Source organism: Bombina bombina, chromosome 9, assembly GCF_027579735.1.
Source record: "Bombina bombina isolate aBomBom1 chromosome 9, aBomBom1.pri, whole genome shotgun sequence".
Classification (NCBI taxonomy): domain Eukaryota; kingdom Metazoa; phylum Chordata; class Amphibia; order Anura; family Bombinatoridae; genus Bombina; species Bombina bombina.
Window position 1 is genome coordinate 96,276,235 of NC_069507.1, and position 18,246 is coordinate 96,294,480.

Sequence of the window (18,246 nt, forward strand, 5' to 3'; positions counted from 1 at the left end):
TCATGTTGTATCACTTTCAAGTGATTTAGAACATAACTGTAAAAAGTTGACAGGAAAATGTCACCTGAACATCTCTATTTTACCTCACAATCTCCTCAGCTCACCAGAGTAAGTGCTGTGTAAAAAGTTATACTTCAGTTACTGCTCAACCGCAGATAAAACAAACAAAAAAAAAAGGGAAGAAATGAACAGCAGCCAATCGGCATGAGCTGAAGTCATGAACTCTTTTACTGTGATCTCATGAGATTTCACTTAACTCTTGTGAGATTTCATAGTAAACGTCCTTAAACTGAATAGGGAAATAACATGCAGGTCCCGGGACTGGCATACTCATTTGCTGCTTAAAGTCCTTTACAATGGAAAATATCTTTTTTTATTTTTTTATTTTATTTATTTTTTTACATAGAGATGTTCAGGTGATATTTTCTAGTCCGCTTTTTACAACTATGCAGCAACACTTTCAATTGTTTCAACTTTTGGGTATCATGGTCCTCTAATTATGCCTAGGGAAAAATTGTGTTATACATGGTCATTATTTTGCCTGCTTTTCAAGTAATTTACTTTAGTCAATAGTTGTGTTTTGTCTTTACCATATTTTGATGTTGTACCTATTTGTTGAAATATAACAATTTCACGTTGACCGATTCTTTGATTTCTTTTCTACTATGTAGCTTATCTCTCTGAAGCCAAAAGGCTGACACAGTCTGAGCAGGTACGTTTTTTACAATTTCTAGTGTTTGTGCATGTGTGTCTGTGTTTAGCTAGAGCTTTGTATGTACAATTCAGGTTTTCAAATGCTTATAACCTTTGAATGGATTAATATATATATAATTAAGAATTGTCTATATTGTTTGGATTTTCATTCTCTACAAACCCTGGAAATCGGAAGCAAATTAAATTAGTTTAGTGCTAATAAGTTGTTGTTTTTTTTATAGCTTACATAAAGTGAAGTAAACAACATTTTAGGCACCGTTAAAGCCAAAACGTATGCACCAGTCTAAATTGAATCCATTAGGGCTGTGCAACATTAATCAACAATATTTTTGGAACATCTTGATTTCCTACTTTCAGGTTTTGTAAAACATGCAAATATCTATTTGAAACATGTTATTACAGACACTTGGCTCATTAACACACAAGTAGATCATTAACAAATGATATATTATATATTTGGATGAAACAAACAAGCCAGGCATAAGAAATAATTGCCATCATGAAGGAACATTAATGAAAATTTGACAGTGTTCCCCTTAAGATGCTGCATGCAAGAACTACTATATAATGATACATCACTACTTAATGGAAATTTCTGTTTTTAACATTTTTTTTTTTTGTGTGTGAAGTAAAGAAATATAAGTTGAACTTTCATTAAGATAATAAAAAAACTTAGGTTTTATTAACATGTTGCTCACAAGTCATCTCATTTTTTTTATTTTTCTTTCTTAAGATATGGTGAGTCCTTGGAATCATCAATTACTGTTGGGAATATCACTCCTGGCCAGCAGGAGGCGGCAAAGAGCACCACAGCAAAGCTGCTAAGTATCACTTCACTTTCCACTATCCCAAGTCATTCTCTTAGCCTTCAGTGCAAGGAGGAGGTGAAGTTTAGGTGTCTGTTAAAATAGAATTTCTTCTATCAAGATTTTATTATTTTGAAAGCCTTGAGCAGTTTTGCTCTGATCTTTCCTGACAATTGGGTATAGCTGTACTCCACATTAGTCTCTTCAGTAGGGCTGTGGTAGCTTTCAAGCAGGTAGGAACTTGTGGGCTGACCCCACTACGTTTTATTAACAAATTTCTGCCCTCGCATAGAAAGCCAGAGTAATTTTACTCTGTTTCTTCTTTTTCCACAGGTCTCTGTGAGAAGTCTCTTCCTCTCATGCCAAGTGAGCTGTCCGGCCAGACAGTCAAGGGTGCAGGTAAGTGCCATTTTATTTTCTCATAGAAGGAAACTCTGTCACTACAGCAGTTTTATGCTGTGCCCCTTATTGGACTTTACCATCTCTGAGGCTCAGGATGTTATGGGCAGGTAGCAGGGGACTGAGTGCCATTTATTGAGGGAGAGAATTATTGGAGGCTCAGTTTATTTTCAGGGGACATATTTTTAGTGCTGTGGTTTTCTTTAACATCCTTATTATGGCCGATGGGACCGCCTCTGAAGTCACAGGAGAGGCGGATTCTTCTTTTTTTCAGCTGCGTGTCTAAGCACGCACGCTTTCCCCTCTGTCGCAGCCTACAGTATTTTCTTCAACAACAGTACAATGGAGCTGCTCTGTTTTTCTTTCCCATCTGCCTTCCTTTGGTTGAGTGTGCAGTGAGGTGCAGGTAAGCATAGGAGGTTTTGGGAGATATTTAAGGTTAAGTTTACCTTTGAGCTTATCAAACTTTGAGCTTATTTAACCTTAAAGTGACAGTAGAAATTGCTGTCCATTAAACAGTAAAAGATTTTGTTGGACCGTTTAAGGGAATTTTTACTTGGGATACAAAATTTAAAGAGACTGTATCAAAAATAAAGATATTTTTTTTTTTTTGTCTTTGTGTGCAAGTTGCTGGCAATATGGACCAAGAGTCTATGCCTTCCAGTGCAAGCTTTGCTTGGATTCCCAAGTTGAACCCTCTTTGCCTTTTTGTTCTTCTTGTATTGAAAGAACTTTATTTTTAAAGATAGACTTTTTGTCTCTGAGCCACCATTCTCTCAGGTTGAGGCTGTTCAGGCTATGCCACAGCTTTCTCCTCAAGCGTCCCAAATTGTTTTGGCGTAACATGCTGTGCCCTGCGGTTCCTCACAAGCTCCTGACAGAGTTTATTTGATGGCTGAAATTGCTGCCCAGGTATCCTCTGCGGCGCTAGCTGCCATCCCCATGCTTCAGGGGAGGCATAATAGGAAAATTAAAGAATCAGATAGTAAAGTTTCTGATCCAGTACAGGCTAACCAAGTGCCTCTTTCACACATGCCGGAAGAGAAATACTTCAGTAGCCTCTGAGGGTGAAATCTCAGATTCGGATAGTATAATTCATTCTTCTGATGTTGAAGTGGTTTCCTTCAGGTTCAAGCTTGAACACCTTCGTGTTTTATTAAAGGAAGTTTTGGCTACTTTGGATGACTTTGATACTCCTGTCGTTGTCAACCCTAAGAAATCTAGCAAGTTAAATAGATATTTTTATGTACCCTCTCCTAGAGAGGTGTTTCCAGTGCCAGACAGTGCTACGGAAATTATTGTCCGGGAATGGGAGAGACCTGGAATTCCTTTTTCTCCAGTCTTTAGGAAGATGTTCCCGGTGGCTGACTCTATTAAGGAGAAGTGGCAAATGGTCCCCAAGGTGGAATGGGCGATTTCTACACTGGCCAAGAGAACTACTATTCCTATTGAGGATAGTTGCTCTTTCAAAGACCCTATGGACAAGAAGCTAGAGGCTTTCTTAAAGAAAATGTATATTCATCAGGTTTTACAATGGCAACAGGCGGTGTGTATTGCTACTGTGACAAGTTCTGCAGCTTATTGGTCCAAGCAGAAACTCCTTTGGATGAGATACAGGATAGGATAAAAACTCTCAAGTTGGCCAATTCCTTTATCACTGATGCTTCTTTGAAGGTCATTAAGTTGGGGGAAACCAAAATAACTTGTTTCGCAATTTTGGCACGTAGAGCGATATAGCTGAAATCTTGGTTAGCAGATGTTTCTTCTAAATCAAAGCTTTTGGCGATTCCTTATAATGGAAAGACCTTGTTTGGGCTGGGTTTGGCAGAGATTATTTCCTATATCACGGATGGTTAAGGATCTTTTCTGCCTCAAGATAAGAACAAATCGAAAGGACATCAGAGTAATTTAATTTTCGTTCCTTTCGTAACTTCAGAGGTAAGTCTTCCCCCTCCTCCACCAAGCAGGATCAGTCCAAGCCTTCTTGGAAGCCCAGTCAGTCTTGGAACAAGGGAATGCAATCTAAGAAGCCCGCAGCTGAATCTAAATCAGCATGAAGGGTTTGCCCTCGATCTAGTAGACACCAGCCTGATGGTCAGGGGAGTGGTCTGGGACTCTTTAAAGGCGCAGGGGATCTGGTCTCAGGAGGAATCGTCTCTCCCCATAAACATTCTGGAGTTGAGAGGGATCTTTAATGCCTTGATGGCTTGGCCTCAGTTGGCTCTAGCACATTTTATCAGGTTCCAGTCGGACAACATAACCTTGGTGGCCTACATCAACCCCCAGGGGGGAACTCTGAGTTCCTTAGCCATGAAGGAGGTGGCACGAATCATTCAGTGGGCGGAGGCTCACATTTGTTGTCTATCTGCCATCCACATTCCAGGAGTGGACAATTGGGAAACGGATTTCCTGAGCAACAGACTTTTCATCCTGGGGAGTGGGAACTTTATCCAGAAGTGTTCTCCAGGTTAATAACCAAATGGGGGGGTTACCGGAATTGGATCTGATGGCATCTTGTCAGAACGCCAAGCTCCCAAAGTACGGTTCGAGGTTGAGAGATCCTCAGGCCTTTCTAAAATATGCTCTGGCAGTTCCTTGGAACTTCAGGTTGGCATATCGGTTTCCTCAATTTTCGCTCCTTCCACGAGTCATTGCTCGGATCAAGCAGGAGAGAGCGGCAGTTATTCTAATAGCTCTGGCGTGGCCTCGCAGGATCTGGTATGCAGATCTAGTAGAAATGTCATGTCTACCTCCGTGGAGATTACCTCTAAGGAAGGACATTCTATTTCGGGGCCCTTTCTTCATCCAAATCTCATTTCTCTGAAGTTGACTGAAGATTGAACGTTTGATTTTTAGCTAAGCGTGGCTTTTCCAAATCGGTCATTGAGACCATGATTCAGGTTTGTAAGCCTGTCACTAGAAAGATTTATCACAAGATATGGTGTAAATATCTTTGGTGCAAGTCTAAGGGATACTTTTGGAGTAGGGTCAGGATCCCAAGAATTTTGTCCTTTCTCCAGGAAGGCCTGGAGAAGGGTTTGTCTGTCAGTACCCTGAAGGGTCAGATTTCTATCTATTTTGTTGCACAACCGTCTGGCGGACGTGCCAGATGTACAATCCTTTTTTCAGGCCTTGGTCAGAATCAGGCCTGTGTTTAAATCTGTTGCTCCACCTTGGAGTCTTAATCTCGTTCTCAAAGTTTTGCAACAAGCTCTATTTGAGCCTATGCATTCCTTAGATATTAAGTTGTTATCTTGGAAGGTTTTGTTTCTTATTGATATCTCTTCTGCTCGGAGGGTTTCTGAACTCTCAGGTTTGCAGTGTGATTCTCCTTATCTCATATTTCATGCAGATAAGACTGTTCTTCGTACCAAGTTTGGTTTCCTTCCTAAGGTTGTTTCGGATATAAATATTAATCAGGAAATTGTTGTTCCTTCTCTCTGTCCTAATCCTTCTTCTCATAAGGAACGTTTGTTGCACAACCTAGATGTGGTGCGTGCTCTTAAATTTTATTTGCAGGCAACTAAGGATTTTCAACAGTCTTCTTCATTGTTTGTTTTTCTGGTAAACGTAAGGGTCAGAAAGCTACGGCTACTTCTCTTTCTCTCTGGTTGAGAAGTATTATTAGTTTTGCATATGAGACCACTGGACAGCAGCCTACTGAGAGAATAACGGCTCATTCCACTAAGGCTGTTTCTTCTTCTTCTTGGTCCTTCAAGAATGAGGCTTCTGCGGAGCAGATTTGCAAGGCTGCGACTTGGTCTTCTTTGCACACTTTTTCAAAATTTTATAAATTTGATACTTTCGCTTCGGCGGAGGCTTCTTTTGGGAGAGAGGTTTTGCAAGCAGTTGTGCCTTCTTTTTAGGTTACCTGTCTTGTCCCTCCATAATCATCGGTGTCCTCTAGCTTGGGTATTGGTTCCCAACAGTAATTGATGATTCCGTGGACTCACCGTATCTTAAAGGGACACTGAACCCAAATTTTTCCTTTCATGATTCAGATAGCACATGCAATTTTAAGCAACTTTCTAATTTACCCCTATTATAAATTTTTCTTCGTTCTCTTGCTATCTTTATTTGAAAAAGAAGGCATCTAGCTTTTTTTTATTAGTTCAGAACTCTGGATAGCACTTTTTTATTGGTGGATGAATTCATCCAGCAATCGGCAAGAACAACCCAGGTTGTTCACCAAAAATGGGCCGGCATCTAAACTTACATTCTTGCATTTCAAATAAAGAGAATGAAGAAAATTTGATAATAGGAGTAAATTAGAAAGTTGCTTAAAATGTCATGCTCTATCGGAATCATGAAAGAGAAGATTTGGGTTCAGTGTCCCTTTAAGAAAGAGAAAATTAAATTTATGCTTACCTGATAAATGTATTTATTTCTAGATAAGGTGAGTTCACGGCCCACCCTTTGTTTTAAGACAGTTGTCGACAATGAAACCAACTGATATCTTAGTAACTTTCTCTAATAGCCAAGTGTTATAGATACTCCAGATACCATGGTTCAAAGTAAAGTTGTTCCTGGCAACTGGCCCCAAGGCAGAACAGTGTGCGATGTGCGATCTCATCGCAGAAACTGTAGTGTGTCTGCAGAAAGACATGGCGGTAAAAAAAAAAAAAAATGCCTGCGCTTTTAATTTCTACCTGCAGGGGCACTGTTCCGTTCTATCACAGTGGAAATATTTACTACGTTCCTCTCTTTTCAATTTCCTACCACTTCCTGAAATCCAGTGCGGTACAGGGAAACAGCCCATTGCAGAAAAGGTAAGTCAGGGCTTAACACATTTTATTCGAGGAGCCAACCAATATACTTAGGAGCCAGATTTAGTTTTTTAAAATAAATGCATGTGTGTGTGTGTGTGTGTGTGTGTGTGTTATGTGTGTGTTAATATGTGTTATGTATGTATGCGGTCCTGAGTGCCTTACCTCCCTCTAGCAAACATAAGAGAAAGTTAAACATAGTTCTCCTAGAGCATCTAAATATTTGTCAGATTTAGCTACTATGTCCCAGCTATCTGAGGATGAGTTAACCTCTGTAGCTTCAGAGGGTGAACTTTCTGAGTTGGAGACTTCAGTTTCGAAACCTCCTTCAGCGGAGGAACCCTCCTTTAATAAAAATAAAAAAAACGCAGATGCTCAATTTTAAATTTAAAGGAGGTTCTGTCTACACTAGAGGTTCCAGAGGCTAAACTCCCTGAGGAACCTAAGATACTTAAATTGGACAGAGTTTATGAAGACAGGAAGGTCCCTCTGACTTTTCCTGTGCCAGTTAAGATGGCGAACATTATTAGTAACGAATGGGAAAGAATAGGAACTTCTTTTCCCCCTTGTCTACTTTTAAGAAAGTATTCCCAGTCCCTGACTCTCAATTATATTTGTGGGGCTCCATCCCTAAGGTGGATGGCGCTATTTCTATGCTGGCTAAGCGTACTACTATTCCTCTGGAGGTTAGTTCTTCTTCTTTTAGAGAGCCTATGGATAAGAAAATGGAAACTTTTCTGAGGAATGTTTCAACATACAGGGTTTTTATTTCAACCGGCAGCAGCTGTAGCCGCTACCTACTACTGGTGCGACTCTGTCGGAGCTCATTGAGGTGGAGACTCCCCTCGAGGATATTCAGGAGAGAATTAAAGCTATGAGAATTGATAACTCCATTTGTGACACGAATATGCAGATTTGCCTAAATGCAAAGGCTTCTGGCTTTGCTGTCCTAACCCGCCGGGCTCCCTGGATTTAGAAGTCATATCCGCAGATCAAGACTTCAACCAGACTGCTTTCTCTTCCTTTCAAGGGGAAGATTTTATTCGATCCAAGGCTGGATTACATTATTTCTATGGTTAGCGGAGGGAATGGTGCCTTCCTACCGCAGGATAAGAAGAATAGGCCTAAGGGATGGCAATTGTCTAATTTTCGTTCTGACAAATCACAACGACAGCAATCCTCATCAAAGTTCAAGCAGCCAAGAGTACTTGGAAGCCGGCTCAGTCCGGGAATAAGTCCAAACAGACTAAGAAGCCCAAAGAGAACAAATCGGCATGAAGGGACGGCCCCTGATCCGGGATCGGATAGAGTATGGGGCAGACTGTCTCTTTTTTTCCGACACTTGGTTCCAGTATGTACAGGATTTTTGGGTCCTGGAGGTTGTATTTCAGGGATACTGGATAGGATTCATATGATTGCCTGAAGTAATGCGATCCACAGAATGATCCTCTTTTTCTATGTTTGTCGAGGAACAATAGATGCGCTTTTGTGTAATGTGTAGAAGAACAGCGGGCAAGAGCCGCTAATATTAATAGTGATCATAAGGTAACTTATTTTGTATAGTCTGAAAAGAAAAAGAAGAGAAAAAAATTTCTCCAACATTGGTGTGTCCGGTCCACGGCGTCATCCATTACTTGTGGGAAATATTCTCCCCCACAGGGAAAGGCAAGGAGAGCACACAGCAAGAGCTGTCCATTTAGCTCCCCCTCTGGCTCCGCCCCCCAGTCATTCTCCTTGCCGCTCTGAACAAGTAGCATCTACCACGGGGATGGCGAGGAGTTTGTGGTGTTAGTTGTAGTTTTTTATTCTTCTATCAAGAGTTTGTTATTTTAAAATAGTGCTGGCTTGTACTATTTACTCTATAACAGAAAAGTGATGAAGATTTCTGTTTAAGAGGGCTATGATTTTAGCAGACAGTAACTAAAATCCATTACTGTTATCACGCAGGACTGTTGAAACAAGAGAACTTCAGTTGGGGGTAACAGTTTGCAGACTCATCTGCTTCAGGTATGACTGGTCTCCTTCTAACAACACAGGCTAATGCTAGATGACAGTCATATTTCCCCTCAGGAGAAAAGGTAAGCCTTTTTTCTTTCACCTCAGCAAAAAAGATAACAGGCTTCCCCTTTTTGTTTTTTATGCTGGTAGACACTGTTAGGGGCAAAATCGATTGGTTTTTATTACAATATGATACCATTTGAAATATTTTGTAAGCTCACATACACTGGGGAACGTTTTTTTATTGATCTGGCTTGTTTTAGACACCTAAATCTAGTCAGGAAGGCCCCTTCACTCTAGTGTGCTGAGGGAGGAAGCCTCATTTTGGTGCTTCAGCTGCAGAGGTAACGCGGCCCAGCCCAAACCCGCTTGGAAGCCCATGCAAGGCTGGAACAAGGGTAAACAAACCAAGAAACCTGCTGCTGCTACCAAGACAGCATGAAGGGGTAGCCCCCGATCCGGGACCGGATCTGGTAGGGGGCAGACTCTCTTCGCTCAGGCTTGGGCAAGAGATGTTCTGGATCCCTGGGCACTAGAGATAGTTTCCAAGGGATACCTGTTAGAATTCAAGGGACTTCCTCCAAAGGGAAGGTTCCACCTGTCTCGCTTATCTTCAGACCAGATAAAGAAACAGGCATTCTTACATTGTGTAAGAGACCTATCAAAGATGGGAGTGATAAACCCAGTCCCCTCCGGGGAACAAGGTCTAGGTTTTTACTCAAACCTGTTTGTGGTTCCCAAAAAAGAGGGAACTTTCAGGCCAATTCTGGATTTAAAGATATTAAACAAGTTCCTCAGAGTTCCATCCTTCAAGATGGAAACCATTCGGACAATCTTACCGACAATCCAACAGGGTCAATTTTTTACTACCGTGGATCTAAAGGATGCGTATCTGCATATCCCAATCCACAAATCTCATCATCAGTTCCTGAGGTTCGCCTTTCTGGACAAACATTACCAGTTTGTGGCTCTTCCATTCGGTTTAGCTACCGCTCCCAGAATTTTCACAAAGGTGCTAGGGTCCCTTCTAGCGGTCCTAAGGCCGAGGGGCATTGCTGTAGCACCTTATCTAGACGACATCCTAATCCAAGCGTCGTCCCTTTCCAAAGCGAGGGCTCATACAGACATTGTGTTGGCCTTTCTCAGATCTCACGGGTGGAAGGTGAACATAGAAAAAAGTTCACTGTCACCGTCCACAAGGGTTCCTTTTCTGGGAACAATAATAGATTCTGTGGAAATGGAGATCTTTCTCACAGAAGTCAGAAAGGCAAAGCTTCTAAAAGCTTGTCGAGTTCTTAATTCTATTCCTCAACCCTCCATAGCTCAGTGCATGGAAGTAATAGGACTAATGGTCGCAGCAATGGATGTGGTTCCTTTTGCTCGAATTCATCTAAGACCATTACAGCTATGCATGCTCAATCAGTGGAATGGGGACTATACAGACTTGTCTCCCCAAATTCAAGTAGATCAGGTAACCAGGGACTCACTTCTCTGGTGGTTGACCCAGGATAACCTGTCTCAGGGAATGAGTTTCCGCAGACCGGAGTGGGTCATCGTCACGACCGACACCAGCCTCTTGGGGTGGGGCGCGGTCTGGGACTCCCTGAAAGCTCAGGGCCTATGGTCGCGGGAAGAGTCGCTTCTCCCGATAAACATTTTGGAACTAAGAGCTATATTCAATGCGCTCCTGGCTTGGCCTCAGCTAGCGGAAGCCAGGTTCATAAGATTTCAGTCAGACAACATAACGACTGTTGCGTACATCAATCATCAGGGGGGAACAAAGAGTTCCCTAGCGATGAAGGAAGTAACCAAGATAATCCAATGGGCAGAGAATCACTCCTGCCATCTATCTGCTATTCACATCCCAGGAGTAGACAACTGGGAGGCGGACTATTTGAGTCGTCAGACTTTCCATCCGGGGGAGTGGGAACTCCATCCGGAGGTCTTTGCTCAGTTAACCCAATTATGGGGCATTCCAGACATGGATCTAATGGCGTCCCGTCAGAACTTCAAGATACCTTGCTACGGGTCCAGATCCAGGGATCCCAAGGCGACTCTAGTGGATGCATTAGTGGCGCCTTGGTCGTTCAACCTAGCATATGTGTTTCCACCGTTTCCTCTCCTTCCCAGGCTCATAGCCAGGATCAAACAGGAGAAGGCCTCGGTGATTCTGATAGCTCCTGCGTGGCCACGCAGGACTTGGTATGCAGACCTGGTGAATATGTCATCTGCTCCACCATGGAAGCTACCTTTGAGACAGGATCTTCTAGTACAAGGTCCATTCGAACATCCAAATCTAGTTGCCAGGAACGAACAGCAGCATCAATAGCTTGTTCTATGGCCCGGTTGCCACCTGGTAGTAGCTTCTTTCTGCCCAATTGTGCTTTTCACAGAGGGAAACTTTCCTGTAGTATATCAGTCTGATCCCGCCGACATGGTCAGTCCAGCCCCGAAATACCAGGCAATTCACCTCTGAACAAGGAACATGACAACCCCAGACTAACGTTTCGGCCTCCTTTTGGACCTCGTCAGTGAGGTGCAGCCATATCCCTCTAAGCACATTGGGCAAGGAGTCCACGTCTGGTTTCCCCCCATCACCCTTAGGGAGACTATCCCCAGGGTCATATTTACATATGTAAAACAGAATGCGAAGCAGTCTGCCAGGAACGAACAGCAGCATCAATAGCTTGTTCTATGGCCCGGTTGCCACCTGGTAGTATATTGTGCTATATATAAACCTTAGTTTGTTAGTAGAGAGGGGCTAACCTTCACTAAACTGCTGGGCGTGTAGGTAATACATAGTAAAACTGACTCTGGTCCCTTCATAATAAAGAAAATGATGGAAAACCAAGAACTAATAAACTTTCCAGCTCCTGCTTGTATATAATAATGCTCTAGTAAGTGAGATAAGCTCTTCATGTGAGTTAAGTTTATGAGGTGTGGGTAATAGTCAATTTACCAGCAGCGAGGACAGACTTGGATTCACTTCTACCCATAAGAGAAAGTACAATAACCCTATACTGAGTTTCAACTAAGTCTTTATGCAAAGGCATAGGATGTATATACTAAAACCAAAGTATCTCTCAACAGGTAACAGACCTATATAGTTAAACACTAACTGTTATCATCTAACCTGGTAGAATGTAGTATATCACATTTCAGTAAAACCTTCCTCTAACTATTTAGTAGAGCCTATGTCGGTCAGTAAGGAGGTTGTGGGCCCCTTCTATGAGATAAGGAACAGCAAATAACAGTAAAATCGTAGGATCTGTGTATCATAGTAAATCAAGCTACAGTAAATAAAATGCAGCTGGTGTTTGTATAAAATAGACCCATACTGAGAAGAAGTTAACATTGTGATATATGGGCCATAGTTTGCCAGTAAAAAGGAGCTAACCTTCACTGGATTACTGGGCACGTGTATAAAACATAATACTGACTCTGGCCACTTCATAATGAAGGTAATGGTGGAAAGCTAAAAGGATATGATTATCCTAATGTTAGTTTTGAGATAAATCTTTGTGAAAGGGCAAAGGATATATCAACTAGAAACAAATTATCTCTCAGCAAATAACAGGTCTGTTTAATAGAACTACATAATCAACTACTATCATTAAAGCTGTGACTCTATCCTCTAGCAGTTAAGCTAGTCTAGCAACTAATTAGCTATCCAACTCCTGCTCTCAAACAAGAGATATCCATCAGCTGTTGAAAGTTCTTGTTCGGAATAGTTTCTTGGGAATGCCAGGCAGACCATTTTATCTGGGAGTCATATACTGTGCAAAGGTCTAAGTCCTTCCATATAAGCAAGAGCAAAGTTGTTTGTTCAGCTGAAGAGGTGTAATTGGGCCAGGAATGTGATCTTTCTGAAAATGTCACTTTAAGAGCTGGCCAGGAGCTCTTAGAGATATATTTATCATACAGAACTGTTGCCTCATATAACTCAGGAACAGTAGTGTCTCCTTTAGATTGAGCGACTTCACACTGATTTAGGGTTGGGGAATCAGAGGCAAACAGGCTGCTGTCATTATCTGTCATTTTTACGTCTGACATGTCCTGAACCGAGTGAGAGCGTGCCGGTGATAGTCAAGCTTGATGATTAAGCTGCGTAGCATGCTATTGATGCAAGTCTCCATAGTGGATGATGATTGTGGCATCTTATTGGAATACGCGTCTGAGCATTAGGGGACAGTAGGAAATAAATTTACCTATGTGGCACCCCAAGGAACCTGGGGGGGGGGAGGATGGTGTATACTAGAAGCCGTGGTTGTCTGAGGCATTCAGGATACATGCGTGTGTCTTACTCTGAGCAGCGTTAGAGAGGGGTGCTTCTTTTTAGTATATATTCACTGGTAGCCTGTGATCAATGCTACATCAGCTCTGCATTGTGTCTGACTGAGGTCTCTGTCTAGTGGAATTACTCTGCTTAGTTACCTTGATAGCGGTGACCTCAGTGGCTGTATTCAGTTGTTATTCTGCCTGTCTGCTGAAGCGTTACTTCTCTGTAGCTGTCAACCGCTGTCTGGGCCCCTCTGTCAGAGTTATGTGATGGTCGCGCTATTATGGCGCACTTGGGAGATAGGCCTCGACGATGGAGCAGTGTGCAGGCTATCAGGAGATCCAAGTTGATCACACAGGATCAGTGTCATCTTTTGTTAGTATTTATCTAACATTTGGTCTGCTTTTAGGCTGGTAAAAGGCCAGTGAGACGGCTATTTAGTCTTTTGAAACATGGAGCTTCAGAGAAAAGCCGCCATCCCATTGCGGCGCTAGCTCCGCCCCCGCTCGTAGTCATTTTTGTTTAAAATTGTATTTAATATCAGAAGGTCACATTGCATTTCAGATGAATCTCATAAGGCTGCATGCTCTACAAGTTATTTAAATGGACAGTCTACTTGAAAAAGTTTATTGTTTAAAAAGGTAGATAATCCCATTGTTACCCATTCCCCAGTTGTGTATAACCAACTCTTTTATATTCATACACTTTTTTACCTCTGTAATTACCTTTTATCTAAGCATCTGCAGACTGCCCCTTATATCATTGCTTTTTACAGGCTTGCATTTTAGCCAGTCAGTGCAGACTCATAAATAACTCTACGGTAGTGAGCACAATGTTATCTATATGGCACCCATGGGCTAGCACTGTCAAACTATAAAAAAAACTGTCAAAATGCACTGAGATAAGAGGCGGCCTTTAAAGGCTTAGGAATTAGCTATCAACAAAGAATAACAAGAGAACAAAGCAGATGTTATGATAAAAGTAAATTGGAATATTGTTTAAAATTCATTGACCTATCTGAATCATTAAAGGTTTGATTTTTAACAAGTCTGTCCCTGTAACTACTGTGTATACATTCATCATCAAAAGAAGCCGTAGAAAACATACTTTCATTACTCAAATTTCATCAAAGCAAAATTAAACTTTGAAAGGAAGAGGATAAGTCTTTAAATTACTTTATAAAAGGCAAGTTGTCAAAAATAAGCCGAAACCAGAACAGCATTCCATGTCCAACTAAATATACAAATCCAATGACACAATACACCCTAAATAGGCACCAAAAACTTATTTCTATATTAAACTATTTAATATTACATCAGCAGCATTCAACACCCAAAAAGGCTGCAGCTTCCCCACACTGACCTAGTAGATTGTTGAAGATGTTTCCCATAGTTATAATAGTTAAAGAACCGCTCTGGACCCTCAGAGCACTGCTGGTCCCGAGCAGAAATGACTGTTCATGACATAGCTGGGTTATGTGGTTGTGGCAGTTTTCTTTACTATGTGTTTAGCTTTTTTCTGGGTTTTAAACAAAAAGCATTAAGGCATCACTAGTGATAAAATTATATGGTCTATTAAATTGTACTTTTGTAGATTTAATTTATATTAATAATAAATAAGATTTTGACTAATACCATATTTTTTTTATTTATTGTTTTTCATGTTAAATTCGCATTTCTACGCTGACATTTTGTCTGTTTTGTTGACAGGCTCAACTGTCTTTAGAACTGCAACGAGACAGTCACATCAAACAGCAGCTGTTAATTCAAGAGCGATTGAAAAGAGCCAGAAGAGAAGAAAAACTTCGAACTCAACCAAAAGCGAAAGAAAAGGAATCCATTGCTCATCTCCAAGCCTCTTACAGGTTATCTACAGATGATGTTGACAGCAAAAATGCACTCCTTTCTGCAGGGCAGAAACCTAGTTCCATCCCAGGGAAGTATTTGCAAGAAACCCACAGTGTCTTTGAAAGAGAACCAGACTCCTTAATCTATTTGCTACAGAAAAGAAGGGAGCCATTAGAGGAACATAAGGGAAACCGAATCCCAAAAGATGACAAGACAAAACTAGAGGAACAGGCAACCAAAATTAAAGAGTTAAACCTACTGGTTGACACTCTTTTGGTTGAAAACGAAAAGTTAAAAAAGGAAAACCGAAAGCTGCGAGCAGAGGTAGTAAGGCTGCAAAAAGCTCCTGAAAAAGAGATAGATGTAGACACAGACTTCGTGGAGAAGTCCGAGTTATGGAGTCTACCACAGCCCATGGAAAGTTCAACCAACACTGCCCCCTCATGGCAAAGGTTTGTAGCAAATCCTGGAAAAGGTACAAACATTTCCATACCTAATCTTCCTCCCTTAGACATTCCTTTGCCAGATCTTCCTCCATTGGAGCTCCCAGAAGATATACAATCTCAACTTAAAGGACTTATGGATAGCTAGAAGACAAAACCAATGTTTTACAGCTTCAGTACAATCACCAGAAAAGGGAAAAACCAACACGTCAGCAATATTATTAGGTTGCCCTCCTTATTGTAGAAGGATATTCAATGCAGTATACTGATAGACATGTCACTGTGAAACCTTCAATATATTATCGTCTGATAAATGGATATAGAATACCCATGACTGGTGATAAGCAAGCGCAGCTCCCAGGACTTCAGTTTTTGTTCTGTTTTTTTTTTTTCATACCAAATTAAATAACTTCCCGTTTTGTTTTTGTTCTTCAGAAAATATTTAGCTACAATTTATAATTGTTCTATAGATTTCCATAACAAAGGTAATGCAGTACCTATTTATCATGGTATTTTAAATGCTTTCTGTAGTACATTCAGAATGTATGCGTTTTTTATGGACAGTTTTCTTAACTCCGAAAATAGTGTATACACTATGACTCATGAATTTATTTGTGCCACATTGCACACCTAACTCCATTTTAACCTCAAACCAAGCTGGACTGATAATACAACTTTTATTTTATTTTTTGTTATAGTTTTCCACAAAAGGAGAAACCAAACTATAGGCTCTTCTATTTCTAAATGATCAGTTTACAAAATAAAAAAAATCAGGGTGCATCACGAATAATTTCGCTGTATATTAAGGTATGCATTTAAAGAAATACTTATTAAACAGATCAGTGTCTTGTTATTATGGTGCATGAGTGCAAGTAATTCTGAATGACAGTATTTGATTGAAAATAATAAAGTGTGTGTTATATCTTAAAGTCTCAGGATTATTCTATGCAGAAATTCAAATCAATAGTTTTGTTTCATATAGCATAATTACGTGTTAAAATAATGTTGTCCACATACTCATAAGTTTAACAGTAAGGGACCAGTATAATAAAATGTGAATGCTGATTTTGATGTATGTTATATTAAACTTTATCAATATTAACAGTTGTTGTTTTGTTATATTTAGTTGTATAAAAGGCAGGTAATCAGGGGAGACTGGTTCAGTGGAATAAAATTCAGCACTTTATAGATAATGCAGGCTGCATTTAAAGGGATAGTCTTGTCAAAATTAAAATTTAATGATACAGAGCATGCATTTTTAAGCAAATTTCTAATTCACTCCTATTAACATTGTTTCGTTGTACTCTTGGTATCTTTATTTAAAAAATCTGTAATGTAAGCTTAGGAGCCGGACCATTTTCTCCAACATTGGTGTGTCCGGTCCACGGCTTCATCCTTACTTGTGGGATATTCTCTTCCCCTACAGGAAATGGCAAAGAGAGCACCCAGCAAGAGCTGTCCATATAGCTCCCCCTCTGGCTCCGCCCCCCAGTCATTCTCTTTGCCGCTCTGAACAAGTAGCATCTCCACGGGGATGGTAAAGAGTATGTGGTGTTAGTTGTAGTTTTTTATTTATTCTATCAAGAGTTTGTTATTTTAAAATAGTGCCGGTTTGTACTATTTACTCTACAACAGAAAATGAAGAAGATTTCTGTTAAAGAGGAGTATGATTTTAGCAGTAGTAACTAAAATCTGTTGCTGTTCCCACGCAGGACTGTTGAAACCAGAGAACTTCAGTTGGGGGGAACAGTTTGCAGGCTTATCTACTACAGGTATGATCAGTCATATTTCTAACAAGACATGTTAATGCTAGAAGACTGTCAGTTTTCCCTTAAGGGGTAAGTAAGCCATTTTCTTAGACTCATAACAGATTAAGGCTTATTATTGGGCTCTATACTGGTTGACACTATTGTGGGCTAAATCGATTGATTTATTTCATGTTTTAGAGTGTTTTTGTGGAAGTAAAAGCACTTTTGGGAACATTTTTATTCGCCTGGCATTTAGTTAGACTACTATTTCAGTCAGAAAGGCCCCTTCACTCTGGTATGCAGAGGAAGGAGGCCCCGTTTTCGCGCCTCAATTGCGCAGTTTACTTCCATGGCAGTGCATGCAACTTCATGTGAGGGTCCTGTGGCTACAAAAAACGGACTCAGGAAGGTTTATTTCAGTGCTGAATAACTCTCAGGGAAGGTTAAGAGCCGCAGCAAGGCTGTGGCTGTGATTGTAGTGTACTAAAATTGTTAAATTGAACAAATAGCTCCGGTTTGAAGGGTTTTAAGGGTTAAAGTCTTGAAACTTGGTGTGCAATACTTTCAAGGCATTAGGACTCTGGGGTAAAAATTTTGTAAAAATCGGACATTGCCTTCATTGTTTTTCACAATATCAGAAATAAAGTTTGCCTGTTTATTATTTAAAGGACAGTAACGCTTTTCTTTAAAAACGCTTTTATTGCATTATTAGCCTGCCAAAGTCTGTCTAACATGTCTGTACACTCAGATGACTTATGTTCTGTGTGTATGAAAGCCAAAGTGGTTCCCCTTGTTAATGTATGCGCAAATTGTGTCATAGCGTCCAAACAAAGTATGGACAGTACTGCCACATTAAATAAGATTGCCCAAAATGATTCTTCTAATGAAGGTAGTGGGGATAGTTCTTCATCCTCTCCTTCTGTGTCAACACCAGTTTTGCCCGCGCAGGCGATACCTAGTACATCTAGCGCGCCAATGCTTGTTACTATGCAACAATTAACAGCAGTAATGGATAATTCTATAGCAAATCTGTTATCCAAACTTCCATCCTACCCTAGAAAGCGTGATAGCTCAGTTTTAAATACAGAAGATGAGCAGGTTGGCGCTGAGGACAATTTATCAGTTATACCCTCACATCAATCTGAATTGGCAGTGAGGGAGGGTCTGTCTGAGGGGGAAATTTCTGATTCAGGAAAAGTTTCTCAGCAGGCAGACACTGATGTCGTAACATTTAAATTTAAGTTAG

The 18,246-nt window shown here is 40.7% G+C and overlaps 1 protein-coding gene across 1 annotated transcript in view; it reads left to right on the top strand.

Moving 5' to 3' along the window:
- NRBF2 (nuclear receptor binding factor 2) overlaps positions 1-16,354 on the top strand; it is an 81,701-nt gene extending 65,347 nt beyond the window's left edge. The window contains exons 3-4 of the mRNA XM_053692263.1: positions 672-712; positions 14,672-16,354. Of these exons, the coding sequence (XP_053548238.1) occupies positions 672-712; positions 14,672-15,400 (770 nt within the window). The 3' untranslated portion in view covers positions 15,401-16,354. The remainder of the gene's footprint in view (positions 1-671; positions 713-14,671) is intronic.
- Positions 16,355-18,246: the final 1,892 nt, after the last annotated feature.